The 15,666-nt window shown below is 34.6% G+C and overlaps 1 protein-coding gene across 3 annotated transcripts in view; it reads left to right on the top strand.

Annotated features, from left to right (window-relative positions):
• The window catches only part of LOC145675934 (bifunctional FAD diphosphatase/FAD synthase-like), a 199,128-nt gene that overhangs the window by 28,988 nt on the left and 154,474 nt on the right, over positions 1-15,666 (top strand). For all 3 annotated transcript variants that reach the window (XM_081746746.1, XM_081746745.1, XM_081746747.1), the window contains exons 3-4: positions 4,178-4,386; positions 12,028-12,169. In XM_081746746.1, coding sequence (XP_081602872.1) covers positions 4,178-4,386; positions 12,028-12,169 — 351 coding nt within the window. The remainder of the gene's footprint in view (positions 1-4,177; positions 4,387-12,027; positions 12,170-15,666) is intronic.

Genomic DNA, 15,666 nt, shown 5'->3' with positions numbered 1-15,666 from the left:
GACATCGTGTCCGTGGAGTTTCTTGGGATACTCCCGTTGTCTCCTAGGGAGCGCGATGCCTCAGTGAAAAAGCATTCACTTCCGGTGCTTGAGCTCCCTAGTTCGATCCCAGTTCGCGCCGTGTGGACTGTAGTGGACAAACACCGTGCTCATGGGTTTTCTCGGGGTTCTCCCACTTTCTTCATTCCACCACCTCATTCATTTCTCATCACCACCGTCTCCTTTAACCTAACCGGCATAACCATGGGACGTAAAACTCAAAAATGTCATTTCCATTTTCTCCGTTTTCTCCTACTTTCTCATTCCACCAATAGTCCAGTCAAATTAGACAAAAAAAAAAAAAAAGGCTAAACCCGGAAAAAAATCATAAGCTGAAATTTTGAACATACTTTTGGGAACGTGTATATAACAACATACTAGAAGTCCGGAAATATCCGGTGACGGGTTTGGCCGCCATATTGGAAAATGGCCGACAAAGAATTGTTTTTAAAGGTAATAACTGGTTCTCACTTTAATAGCTATAACCCAAATTGTATTTACACTATTGATGTTACTTTTACTTCATTCGAATAACAAAGGAATACGCTTATAGACCACGTATTACACTTACCAATTTACTCCACATGCGGGAAGTAACGGAGGGATTTCTTTTAAAAAATCCCCAAAATTTCCTATCTTCCTATTAGTTTTCTTCTACATTAACCCAGAAAAAAATCATAACAAGCTGAAATTGTGCACATACTTTTGGAAAGGTGTATGTAACAACATACTAAAAGTCGTGAAAAATCTGGTGACGGCTTTGGCAGCCGAATAGTGGTGTTTAAAGGTAATAACTGTTTCTGACTTTGATAGCTATAACTCACGTAGTATTTGCATTATTGATGTTATTTTCACTTCATTCGAGTAACAAAGGGCTACGCTTACAGACCACATATTACACTTACCGCAGAAAGTAACGGAAGCTTTTTTTTTTTTTTTTTTTTTTTATCACCAAAATTTCTCTTCTCAACTTTAGTTTTCATATACATTAACGCAGAAAAAAATCATAACAAGGTGAAATTTTGCACATACCTTTGGGAATGTGTGTATAACAACATACTAAAAGTCCTGAAATATCCGGTTACAGGTTTGGCCGTCATATTGGAAAATAGCCGCTAAATAGTGGTTTTTAAAGATAATAACAGGTTCTCACTTTAATAGCTATAACCCACACTGTATTTGCACTATTGATGTTACTTTTAGTTCATTCGAATAACAAAGGACTACGCTTACAGACACTTACCAGTCTACTACACACATGAGGGAAGTTACGGAGTTTTTTTTTTTTTTTAAATCCTTAAACTTTTCTTCAGATTCCTTTTCTTAATCAGTTAACAATCTCGTCCTCTGAGAGTAGCAATTAATCTTACATTAAATACACCATAATACACATAACATTCAAGTTTCATTCAACTCATAGTGATAGAATCGGATGACAAATAAAACTTAGTTAAGTACTACTCCTTGATTACACATAGAGCGAATAAGGCATTCTGTCAAACTACGTTTCCCAACTGTTATATTTACTTCTTCAACGCTAGTTTTCACATCTCCAGAGAAGTTCTTTGTGAATCTGAAGAGCAAATTTAGATTTATTGGGATACTTTCTAATCCTCTCATGGCTGCTGGCACCAGTGTTCTTCGAGTCTCTGGAGATGCACATACTTAGATTTGCGTACAGCAATAGAACTCTCTCTCAAACAGCCACATCCAGTATCAATTATTGCGGAAAATATTGATATGCTTGTACCTTTCGTCTCATTAGCAAGTGAGGAAATATAAAAGTAACCAAGAAAGTTCTGTCGCTTTTTCACCCACCACCTTCGAACATTGATTGTTAACTGATTAAGATAAAGGAATCTGAAGAAGAAAAGTTTACGGATTTTTAAAAAATCCTCCGTAACTTCCCTCGTGTGGGTAATAGACTAGTAAGTGTCTATAAGCGTAGTCCTTTGTTATTCGAATGAACTAAAAGTAACATCAATAGTGCAAATACAATGTGGGTTATAGCTATTAAAGTAAGAACCTGTTATTATCTTTAAAAACCACTATTTGGCGGCCAAACCTGTTACCAGATATTTCAGGACTTTTAGTATGTTTTTATACACTCATTCCCAAAGGTATATGTATATGAAAACTAATGTTGAGAAGGGAAATTTTGGTGATTTAAAAGAAAAAAAAACCTCCGTTACTTCCGGCGTGTCGAGTAAACTGGTAAGTGTAATACGTGATCTGTAAGAATAGTCCTTTGTTATTCGAATGAAGTGGAAATAACATCAATAATGCAAATACTACGTGAATTATAGCTATCATAGTCAGAAACAGTTATTACCTTTAAAAACCACTATTCGGCGGCCATGTTTCAATATGGCGTCCAAATCCTCATCAGATGCTTTAGGACTTTTAGTATATGATTATATACACGTTCTCTAAGGTATGTGCAAAATTTCAGCTTGTTATGATCTTTTCTGGGCTAATATATAAGAAAACTATTTGGAAAAAGGGAAGTTTTGGGGATTTTAAAAAGAAAATCCCTCCGTTACTTCCGGCATGTATAGTAAACTGGTAAGTGTGATATATGGTCTGTAAGCGTAATCCTTTGTTATTCAAATGTACGAGGGTAAGTCAACTGAAAACCATAAAAGTAGAAATAAAAATCCGCATATGGCGCCAGTGAGCTGTAAGTTGGCATGCCTGTTTACGATAGTATGCCGGATGTCCCCTAGGTGGCAGCAGCCGGCAGATGCACAAACACCGGCGCAACAACAGTTCCAAAATGGCAGCCCCATTAGCCACATGCACCAGCGAGGAGCAGCGTTCTGTGATTCGGTTTTTGCGAAGTGAAGGTGTGAAACCGATTGACATTTTTAGTCATGGATCGGCACATCATATTGTGAATGATGTTCTCCAGTTTCATAGGTGTCTGCAAGATGGGTGCCCCGACAATTAACGCCTGAACTGAAACAGCGACGTGTTGATGCATGCGAAGACCTTTTGTGGCGTGCTGAACGTGACGGTAATGCCTTCCTGTCACGAATCGTCACTGGTGACGAAACATGGGTGCATTACCATCAGCCTGAAACAAAGCAAGTGAGCAAGGAGTGGCGGCAGGAAGTTCCACTCCGATGAAGAGGTACGCAACGCAGTGCACGAGTGGTTGCGCCGTCGCCCAAAAGACTTTTTTCTGCATGTATTCAGGCTCTTCCGAAGCGCTGGCGGACTTGCATTGAACGAGGAGGGGACTATGTTGAAAAGTGATTTACTTCTGTACCCTGTGTGACCAATAAATAATATTTAAAAAAATAATTATGGTTTTCATTTGACTCCCCCTCGTAGTAAAAATAACAATAGTGGAAATACAACGTAAATTATAGCTATTAAAGTGAAAACCACTTATTACCTTTAAAAACCACTATTTGTCGGCCATTTTCCAATATGGCGGTCAAACCCGTCACCGGATATTTCCAGACTTTTAGTATGTTGTTATATACACCTTCTCAAAGGTATGTACAAAGCTTTAGCTTGTTATGATTTTTTTCTGAGTTAATGTATAAGAAAACTTATCGGAAGAAGGGAAATTTTTCGGATTTTTAAAAAGAAATCCCTCCATTACTTCCAGCATGTATAGTAAACTGGTAAATGTGATGCATGGTCTATAAGCGTAGTCCTTTGGTATTCGAAAGAAGCAAAAATAACATCAATAGTGGAAATACAACGTGAGCTATAGCTATTAAAGTAAGAACCAGTTATTATTAATATTAAAAAAAAAAAAAAAAAAAAAAAAAAACACTATTTGGCGGCCATGTTCCAATATGGCAGCCAAACCCGTAACCGAATATTTCCAGACTTTTAGTATGTTGTTATATACAATTTCCCAAAGGTATGTACAAAATTTCAGCTTGTTATGATTTTTTCCGGGTTAATGTATATATTGACTGCACTACAATTCTTCCATCATTATTCATTTGCCTTAATCATCATCTCCTTTAGCCTAAAGGGCATAATCGAGAAACGTTAAACTGGAAGGTTTCATTTTTTCTGGTATTATGATTTCAGTAATATATATGTATTTTTATTGAGCATAACTTGAAGTTATCGTACTCTTAATATATAAATATGTGTAATTTTTTCTTTACAGATTTTGGAAAAATGCTTTAAGGAATATAAACCGTCAGAAATATTCATTAGCTTTAATGGAGGCAAGGACTCTACAGTGTTATTGCATCTGGCTTACGCTGTTTTCAAGAAGCAACATCCACGTTCCAAAAAACTATTGCAGGCTGTTTATATCAAATGTGACGATCCATTTATAGAGCTGGAACAGTTCATTGAAGACTCAGTGAAAAGGTAATATTGTTTAACACTGCTAATTATATATATATATATATATATATATATATATATATATATATATATATATATATATATATATATATATATATATATATATATACGAAGTCTGATCAATTAGGAATGATCATGAAACATAATTACCTGTACTAATCCTCCAAATACTCTTGATAGTCTTTTTCAAAATAGCCCCCATTACATGTAATGCACTTATCCCAACGTTTTTGCTAGTCATCAAAGACATGTTGGAAGCCATTTTTGGACAGATCCTTCAAAATTTAGCTCCGCAGCTTTCACCACTGCCCTTGAAGATGCGAAACGCCGTCCCCGGAGGTGTTTCTTAAAAGTTGAAAAAAGAAAGAAATCACAAAGGGCTAAATCAGGGTTATATGGAGGATGGGATATACATGGGACGTTGATTTTTGCAAGATAGTCAATAACAAACATTGGCAATATGAGACCTGGCGTTATCATGGTGTAGTATCCATCCTGTTTCTTTTAAATGTGGTCGTTTCCGATGAATATGACCTTGGAGGGTTTCCAATATACCCTTATAATACACTCCCGTGACAGTTATATGTGATGGGACGACATGTTGGTACACCATGTCTCGAATATCGAAAAATGAGATGACCATAACTTTATCAGCAGAAGCAACAACTCTCGCTTTCTTGGGTGTTGGTGAGAGACTTCCACACAGAATTCTGCTGCTTGGACTCAGGGTCATAATGATGAAACAGAATTTCGGTGCACTGTACTGTGCTTCGCGTGGCACTTCCATGTTACCTTATGCGAATCTGAAACTACGTGTGCTTGAATGGCTGCCAAGGTCACATTCCTGACGTCATGGCCTTCAAATCTATTCGTCACTTCTCCCATTACACAGACGTGTTTCGGTTTCTGTGGGCATGGCTATTGTATTCACCTCATAAACACTCATGATATGATATATAATTTAGATAGATATAAATAAATATATATATATACAGTATTCGAAGTGGGGAAAAAAGCAGAGGTGGTATGTTTTATTACAATTTTGTCTCTACATACGACTATCTGAATGTTGAAATATAGTGAGGGTTACCAGAAAAGTTGCATTTCTATTTACATAATGACTCAAAAACATAGAAAAGCCTATCCGTAGTTACGGGAAAATGGAGCATGGAGAGGCTTTGCGTCCCGCCCCAACTTTCTGAGAAAAATATATATATTTTTTTTTTTTAAATCCCCTTATGTTGTATTGTAGAGAATTATACACGAAAATGCTGAAAAATTGAGTTTTTATATGAACAATTTTTAAACAATTTCTCCTGGAACAACTACCAGACCCCCACTCGACTGAGGGATATTCCAGACCCTCGGAAGGTTCGCCCGCTGAACGCCAGACAACCTCTAAATCTGCCCATGCTCAAATTTTTAGATTTGAATGCTCCCGCAGTTCTCTTGGCACTTATACATATAGAACAACCAAATCCATCATTATTGTATGTCAGTCACATATACTTAAAAAAAAAAAAAAAAAAAAAGGCCTCGCATTGTGCTTTAGTAAGATAATTAGGAAATGCAGCGAAATTCATGTCATGAGGATTAACTTCCTAATAAATGAATTACTTTTTAATGTTTGTATATTTAACTTCCATTAACTGACAATATCAGGTTGAATTAAAAGTTATCGTCACAAAGATCTAAATATTAGGGAAATACCCACACACACAAATAATCGTCTTACACAGTATTTACAGTGTTATTCAATTATTAGAAATACGCAAAATACTTTTTAATTGAAACAAAAGATTTATTTGATTACATTAACTATATTTCTTTCTCTTAAATACCGGACTCAGTTATGTATTTCTTTATCATTATTAGAGCCCGGATTTCCATGCACAAACCAATCCCAAAATATGCATGCAAATATGCACGAAACATATCAAAAATATGCACTAAATATGCATTTAAAATTTTAACATATGCACTAAAACACACCAAGAAAATAAAATATCAATTTCTTACAAACAATATCTTAATAACCTGGGTTGCAACATACTATGAACGTCTCCCTTAGGTATTCTTCTGTAAACCCTCTGCGTTTATCAGTGAGAAAGGTTTTGTAAATCAAAAAGTTCCTTATTTCTACATAAGCAGAAGTCACTGATGCATGTAAAAACACCAGATGTCTTTCTGTGTTAGGTCCTCTTTCAATTCCATGTTTTCACCAATAAGTACATTCGCAATGTCACAGATTATTTTGTACCCGGGATTTTTGCCTAATACTCGGCAAAGTTTATCTGACGCTATTTTCGCAAGACCGTGAGTTTCACTGGACAAAGTCTGCGATAACTCGCCCAACGAGGAGAGTGAATGCTGCAAAGCATTCTTACGGGATTTCAACTGTCTGATAATTTCAGGGATTCTTGAGAAGTGGATGTGTATACTTAACTTTGTTCTCAATGCCACTTGTAGAGAAACATTTTTGTGACACATAAATAGCGGCTGCACCATCGGGATTTAGTGAGTCTACAAGTGTCTTTTCTTGATTTAAATTATCTGCATAATACGACACATCTTCTAGCCAAGAGTCCCACTGATTGCGAAGGTACCGGAACATTTTTCACAACTTCATGAAAGATACATACGCGTGATGGAGCTTTCATAAATACTTTCTTTACAGTTAATACAAGCTCATCTACTGTTGAATATTGGCATCTGATTGTTTCTGCTACGCAATGAAGACCTTGTGCAAGACAAGTCAAGTGGACTAATTTAGGATACAACACTTTATTTTATTATTCTATATTTTTTTTTCCTACATCTGCGTTTACAAAGTAATTCAATCCACTTTAAATATAACTTCCTTTCATGTGATATACTCTGAAATATGCTAGTATACAGCAGTAAAATTCGGAAATATGCAATATTCTGAAAAGTTTACGAAATATGCATACACATCGAAATTAACTCAAAATATGCACTTACATGCGCTATCATATGCGTCTCAAATAAATCCTTACAAGTTCGTCGGAAAGAAAAAAAATATTTTCCTTACGCTTCTGCATGTTACTATAAACATGCATTTTGCATATAAATCCGGGCCGTAATCATTATAGACACCAAAGAAGCTCCATGAACTTATAACAATACTTTCCCATTTCAGTTTAAACGATTCTCCTCAATACACTTTTTTCTTTTCTTTTCTTTTTTTCTTTTTCTTTCTTTCTTTTCTTTTTCTTTCTTTCTTTTTTTTTTTTGAATTGGGCCCGTAATTCATTCCTTTCTGTCATGTGACCCTTATCTAAGTGTACAACCAACACGAGTTCTTGTGTAGGAACAAGGGGTGAACTTCTTTGTCGACACTAAATCTGACGTACGTGCAAAGCTGTTCGTTAATGACTGTGTATAAAAATGGATTTTTTTAAAGGTACTGTATATTAGCATCCACTTTCCAGTGACGGTATGTCTTGATAAATGGAAAACCAGAGGCGGTATGGTGTACCACCTCATACCGTCTCACTTCGACCACTCTATATATATTAATAATTGTGAACACGAATTTAAAACTGAACATTTCTCTTTTCATGTTTTTTTTTCATGTTATTACTACAACTACTAACTGTAACGTTATTACTAATCAAATGTATACAGTACCAAACTAAATGAAAATTGCCCGAAAGTTTATATCATATATAAAAATAACGAAACTGATTGTAGATGCCTACCTTATTTTTCATATTTTTTGGAGCTCCTTGCAGCTGAAGAAGTCCTATTTTTGAGAACTTTTTAAAGTAGAAATTGACAGGTCATTTTCAAATCCATCTCAACACAAATTTCGACCATCACAACTTCTGTTGACATCACATCATCTAACTATAGAGCTTTCATTACACTAAACTCTTTCGATATTTGAATTAATGACTAGTATAGCGAGAATATTTGAAAAGTTTGGTGCATCTGCTTTCTTGAATAACTCAACGCACTCCATAACCTACACAATTATTATTATTATCATTTCTATGGAAATTTGATATAGATGTAAAAATTAGAGAACAATTCATTTCCATCGAAATTAATTTTAAGTTTCATCCTCATCACTTTCAAATTATTAAATAAAAATAAGGGCAACAATAAATGCCACGCGACAATATAAGCACAAGAATGAAAAGAATTTAAGTTTTTGATTAATTATAATTTATGTTCCTTTCAGCAACGAGGCTGTCTGAGACGTGGATCCAAACTATATTAACTCCATCGGGAATCGATCCCGGGTCTTCTGCACCAAAAACGCTACACCAACCATGTAGCCATGAAGGAACTCAAACTTAGCCTTTTCTTACAATAAAAATTCAATCCTTGTAAATAACAAACAACTAAGTAACAACATACGCAGTATATTATAAGATATTAATGGCATAGTTAATTAATTATACGTAATAGTTAATTTAATATTTAACCCTTTCGAGACAGGCATGGCATATAAACACAGCCGATCGTTCTTCAGTTGAGGGCGAATGTGGTATTTAAACACATCTGGATGGAAAGGACCGGTATGGTTTATAAGCCTCATTTGCATTTAATTTGTCAATTAAGCCATTCAACACCCAATCATAGATTTGGATGGCTTTTAAGGCTCCTTTTCTGTCTGAAGAAAGACTGATAAAAAAGGGTGTAGTATATAAACTCAAAATCAGGGCAGAAAGGACGGGTGTGGTCTATAAGCCTCATTTGTGTTTAATTTGTCAAACTAATAATTCAATACCCAACTATAGGTTTCCATTTTAGGATGCCCATTTTTTGCATCTCTGAAGAAAGATTAATAGCCCTCCCTAAAGGAGTTCTGTAGAGAGAGGTGTTGCATATAAACACATATCTGATCAGCTGAGGACGGGTATGCTATATAAACACATCTTGATGGAGGAGACAGGTGTAGTTTATAAGCCTCGATTGTGTTTGTTAAATAAGTCACTCAATATCCAACCATAGACCAGGATGGCATTTAAAACGTCTCTGTAAAAAGACTGTAGCTGTCATCTGTTTCGTAGTAGCTTTTCCTTAATTCTAGAGGTGATCTTTATTACGCGATGACATCTTGATTGATTTTTGTGTTCAGTTCGGTATCTTGGTTCGATTTCCTTTTTTATTTTTATAATTTCTTTTCTTTCGAAATTCTGTTTGATAAATGTCTCTATGTTGCTTCATCTTTGAAGTCAGATGGAAAATGAAATGAATCTCTGAGTTTTACGTCCCACGTTTATGCTGGTCAGGCTAAAAGAAGACGGCGATGATGAGAAATGAATGAAATAACGAAATGAAGAAAATGGGAGGAAACGGGAGAACACCGAGGAAACCCGCTCACAGGGTGTTCATCCATCACAGAGTTCACTTGGCGCGAGCTGGGATCAAACCAGGGACCCCATGCACCTGAGGTGAACGCTTTATCACTAAGCCGCCGCGGTCCTTGAAGTCAGATGGAACACCGTATATGATGATTAGTGGTTTCTTTTTTGTCGGTCGATTGTGAGACATTACATGAACATTACCTACTTATCCTAATATTTCTATTACGGAGGAAGTAGCCATGTCGTACATTGCTTCCAATTTGTAATTAGTTTTAATGTTATAACACTGGAAAACTGTTTTGAATCTTCGTCTCATAGGACTACTGTATTGAAGTTCATTAATATAACTGTTTCCCCATTTCATTCACAAAGAAGTTCTTTTGAGTTAAAATTACTATAGTTTCTTCTTGTACAGCTGAAGTCTCCCAGTCTTTTTCTTGACAGACTGCATTGCACCGAGAATTCTCCGTATATTGCAGATTAACTTTTGTAAAGTGTTACAAACAGTATTATCTATTCCCATGTTTGGATGCGATTTCAGAGCTCATTGTTTTGTGCACGACCACTTCTGTATTACTTGCACTTTCCATTATTCACAAACTTCTTAATTCGAATTCATTACCTGAACTATTTGTTTTGAACATCATTTAATTGTTTTGTTTCTTTGAAAAACATCTGTATCATCTATAGGTTCAGTTAAACTGTATTCAAAAATCAAATCGCCAACAAATGTAACTTGGCGATTGACTCATTGAGTTATGATCATTATTCACTATATCGTCGTGACAATGATTGGAATTTACTGGGATTTCTTTACGTGTAGTGATTGAAATATGCTTTCCGGCTACTTGAATGTCGTTGTTGTTAGTTTTCAAAGAATCTGCATTTTCTGTAGGTCGATCAGTTGTACTGTCAAGACCCTGGACTATCCCTTCTTTCCATCGATTCACTGTATTGCTTAAGTTCCGAAATTTTAATTAATGTTTTCTTTAGACTCTTCGGAAATGGACTTAATAGTCCGTACTAAGCTTCAAGAGTCAGAAAGCATTGAATTCAAATGATTGTTTTAGCGGATTACAGAATACCATGATTATAAAAAACGGAATGAAATGAAATATTTGTTTTAGTCCCACGCTTATACTTGGTAGGCTAAAGGAGGCGGCGATGATGAGAAACGAATGCAAGTGAAATGAATAAAGTGAGAAGAAACGGGAGAACTCCGAGAAAATCCACGAACACAGTGTTCATCCACCACAAAGCCCACTTGGCGTGAGCTGAGATCGAACTAGGGACCCCAGGCATCAGAGGTGAACGCTCTACCACTGAACCACCGTGCTCCCCAACCACAATAATAAAACACTTTCTCAGTCGAAAGTAAAAAATACTAAACATTTCTTAAAAATGAACGTACAAATTTATTTTATTTTGTTGTTTTTGGTCGAGGTAGATATTTGGGATGAAAAGTGAAATATTTATGTAAGTGTTACGTTTGATAATTTTCACTTCAGATTTTTTTTTTTTTTTTTTTTTTTTTTTAATGAGATGCAAAAATGTGACTTTCCAGATGCTTGTATGAAAGCGCGTGATGTAGAATTCTACTGTGGCAGTGGCTATATGTTAAGGTAGTACAAAAATAAAATTAAATATCATCCCACTATTACACTTTTTCAAGGGACCGGAAGGGAACTCGTGTAAATAAGAGCTTTAAAATGTTCTACCGTCATATTCTTTATATTTCTGCTGGCAAATATTGAATGGCATAATACACAATATTGGGCCAGTAGTGTAATCTGTGTTTTGCACTGTTGTATATTTAATTCTTTTTCTTTTTTCCTATTTTCTTCTTTTTCTTATTGTCAGCATGAACTCTTTTCATTATTGTGTTGTCATTTCTAAATATATTCAGTCCCTGACCAAAGAGTAAACTACATCGAACATCGAAGCTTGAAAGCGAGCGATTTTCGCATGCTAAATATAGTGCAATATGATAGGTTGTGCACAGAGAATTTTAGCGAGAAGCAAGAAGCCATCCAGGATTGATTTCGTTGTATTAACTCCTGTGATTCCGTCATGCTTTTACACTAGAGATCGTCATGACTTGAGGTAAAAAGAAGGAAATTAAAATTTCATTAAAAAAAAAAAAAAAATTCATACATTGTAAATATAGCAAAACTGGTGGAACCTTTTAGAAAATGTTCTTAAAGGCGGGAAAACTTTAAATGCGGGAACATAAAAGCGGAGTATGTATGATAATCACATAATTTATAAGTATATTTATATATACCTTATTTATTTATTTTTATAGATATAATCTTCAAATGATAACAGTTCCCGGTCCAATAAAGTCTGCCTTAGAAAATGTACTTCAGGAACATAAAGATTTCAAAGCTGTATTAATGGGAACAAGACGAACTGATCCATCATCGCAAGAATTGAATTATTTCCAGGTATGTCCCGTATTATATGTACAGAATTCTTTTTAATTTTAATATTTGCTAATGTACATATACATATACATATACAATGCCGTGTTAATAAGTAATTATTATAATTTATTAGATATTGAGTACTAAAGATCAAATAGTTGAAAAGTAAGTATTGAATACAAAATTGGTTCGTTGGATTTGATTTTAGCGTTCCCTTCAGCACCAAGGCTATATGACACGTGGAGCTATAGCTTAACGTGGAATCGATCCGAACCCACAGGAGCTCCCATCGGGAATCGAATTCCGGTTTTCCGCGTCTAAGATGCATACGCTAACCATATAACCACAAGGGAGTCTATTAAATGCAGAATACGTAGGTTATAATTATGAATATGTTAAGTCATGCATTAAACAATGATGTGTAAGGTTGTGCTAAATCAAAGGGTAATAAAGTGATATAAAAATAACCCATAAGGCAACACGGCAACATAAGAAGTTTATTGGTTAACATATCAAAATTTATATATGTAAATTTCCATCAATAGCAAAACGTAAACAATTGCCCATAGAGCAAGAAATAAAACAGCTATCCTGAATATTGTTCATTTTTGTGCAATAGGAACGTATTTAAAGCTTATTATATTAAAAAAAATGAATACCTTAAAAGAAACTTTGAGCAGGATTGTGAAATGATTGCTACAAATTACACTTAGGGCTCCCGGCTGTCCTATTTTCCTGTTTTTTCCTCTATTTTAGAAATTTGTGTACATTTGTCCTATATTTTAATCTTGTCCTTTATTTCCTATATTTTTCAGTGATTGAATTATTAAAAGTACAATTCAAGGGCAGTTTCAATAATGATTTAAATTATTAACACATTAAATTATTAACACAATAATGATTAACACATTAGCAATATATTAAATATGTCTTAGCATTTTTTTTCTGAGGGGTAGTTAGTAATCCTCACTATTATTTTTTTAATTTGCTTTTTCCTATCTTCCCATGTCTACTCTTTTTTTTTTCTTTGTTTCCGATGTGCTTATTCTTCCCCAGTGAAGCTTAGCTGAAGAACCTTGCCATTTCTCCAGTTTCTTATAACGGAAGCTGTGTTAGCATTTTATTTCAGCAGTGTGTGCAGCAGTATTGGCTAGGCATTGAGGTGTGTTGGTATTCACCAACATATCCCATCGCCTTCCAATACTGCTGTACATAATATGCAGGGTTCCCACGCGTCCTGGAAAACTTGGAATTAAAAGAGTGTCGTGGAAACGCCCTGGAAAAGTCATGAAAAACAGAAAAATGGTGAAAATCCTGGAATGTCCTGGAAATTATGAACTGTAAATGTCCTGAAATTTATGTTGTATAACAGTTGTTACAAATGTGTATATAATTTGCAGAACTGTGATGAATGAAATTTTATTGCACTACTTATTTCAGAGGGAAATACGTTGATCAAATAATTCGATGCTTAATTAGATTCAATATTTTATTACAGAGAAATAAGTTATCAAACTTCTTTTTTCACTAGAAATATATGAAGTAATGAAAAATAATATCAAAATGAAGTTCATCTGTAAAAAGAACTAGAAAGATAGTAGAAAGGTAGAGAAACAGTTAATATTTTTACGTGCATCGATTGAATTTACGTTTTCAAAATTATATACGAATAACGACATGTAAAAAATGTTAAATGTCGTGGTAATCCTGTAAATAAGAGTTAACTATTTCTTTGTCTGCTAAGGTAGTACGAATATGTTCTGAATTCTAACAATAGTGGAGCTGTATTTTTTAGTGTTTTTACTATTTTCAATAACAAATAGTTGCCCATTGGGGTGAAGGGTGTTGTGACCTTTTCTTACAATACATTCATATTTTTTCTGTGCTTCAGAGCTTAATATTTTATTGTATGAACCAAACTATCCTATTTTGTAAAGCAAACTTGCCCTATATTTTTTCAATGTCCTGCTGGGAGGCCTGTACACTGCAATTGATACTACTTGTTCTTGCTGACAGCTCGGTGCACGCACGTGGTGCTCAATGCTGTGTTGTCAGATTTTGCATCGGGTATTAAAACACGAAATTATTCACTGCAAGTAAATTTTAGTTTTGAAAATTTAAATGACACACAAGAGAACTAAAAAGAATGCTTTCAACCAGCAGATCCACTACTCAAATTGACATTTGACTAAAATAATATGCATTTGTTTATATTCAAATTGGCAACGTGCAGAGAGAGTGGAATGTTTACCATTGTATAGCGAGAGAAATGAGTCCCCTATCATTGGCTGAACGTGCTGTTGCCATGGAAACACTTCTTTTTGTCTGATTGTTATGACCACGTGCAGGAAGGAAAAAACAGAAAAGCAACTGTCAGAAAGAACAAGTTGTATCAAATGAAGTGTACATCAATAAAAACAAAAATTAAGACTGTAAATACTTTATTATATATTCTTTAAGATATACAAAATTGGGTTGAATTTGTACATTAATTGTCAACAATGTTTTATATGCCAACATTATACATACAAGACTTAAACTTATCTAGTGTTGAAAGACATATGCAACGCAGGAGTTACAAGACTAGATATTAAAAAAAATATATATAGAAAGGTGAGATTTGAGATTAGTGCACTTTTATAGTATATAAAGAGTTTATATATATATATTTTTCACACCACTGTTTGTTACAACATAAATATGTGAAGACCAGCGTAGAGAATAATAGTCTTAAGTCTTAAGCTTTAGCCCCGAAGAAGAGTACCTGTAGGAAATACTGAAAATTCCGGGCAAAAACACATAAAAAGGAACATTATTTAGGTTAGTTGTTGTTATATTATTATAATGTGCTCCATACGCTCAAAACAAATTAGCATAAACTTATCTGTGAACGACTGCCATGGTGGAACAGTAGACGAAACTGTCGCTTATTATATTTGTGTATAACAAACCGCGGTAGGCAGTCATTCTGATGCTACTATCTGTTTTCAAAAACACTAATAAAATAAGCTTATCAAATTGTAAGAATGTTGAAATTTTAAGCACGAAGAGATTTAAATCCAGCAAAATGGGTCAAGTACAATGAAGTTGTGAAATGTAATTCTCGTTAGCTTTCTTTAAGAGCTTATATGCTAGACTTCTCTCACTGGTTAGTGGGTGAAAATCTTATTTATTGATTTAATAAACAGGAAAATCAAAATATTCGTGTATTATCTGCTGTATTTCTTACGTTAGTAGGAGAGATATCCATGTTATGTCTCTTTCCTGTTTGCTTGGCTCCTAAAACCAACTTTTTATTTTTCTATGCTTTTTCATCTATGTATACTAGTATTTTATATGATTTATTTTATTAAAAAAATAGTTTTCCCGAATTGCTTATCTAACTAACCAACTCTATGGCCTATGGAACCCGGAGGTTCAATGCCACGTTCACAAAAGCTCTCCATTGACTTCTATCCTTAGCCAATTGGATCCAGTTTCTACTTTGTATTCCTATTTCTGCGAGATCCATCTTAATA

The sequence above is a fragment of the Thermobia domestica genome, chromosome 18 (genome assembly GCF_964235325.1).
Source record: "Thermobia domestica chromosome 18, izTheDome1.hap1.1, whole genome shotgun sequence".
In the NCBI taxonomy this organism is placed as follows: domain Eukaryota; kingdom Metazoa; phylum Arthropoda; class Insecta; order Zygentoma; family Lepismatidae; genus Thermobia; species Thermobia domestica.
This window is presented reverse-complemented; position numbering and strand designations above follow the sequence as displayed.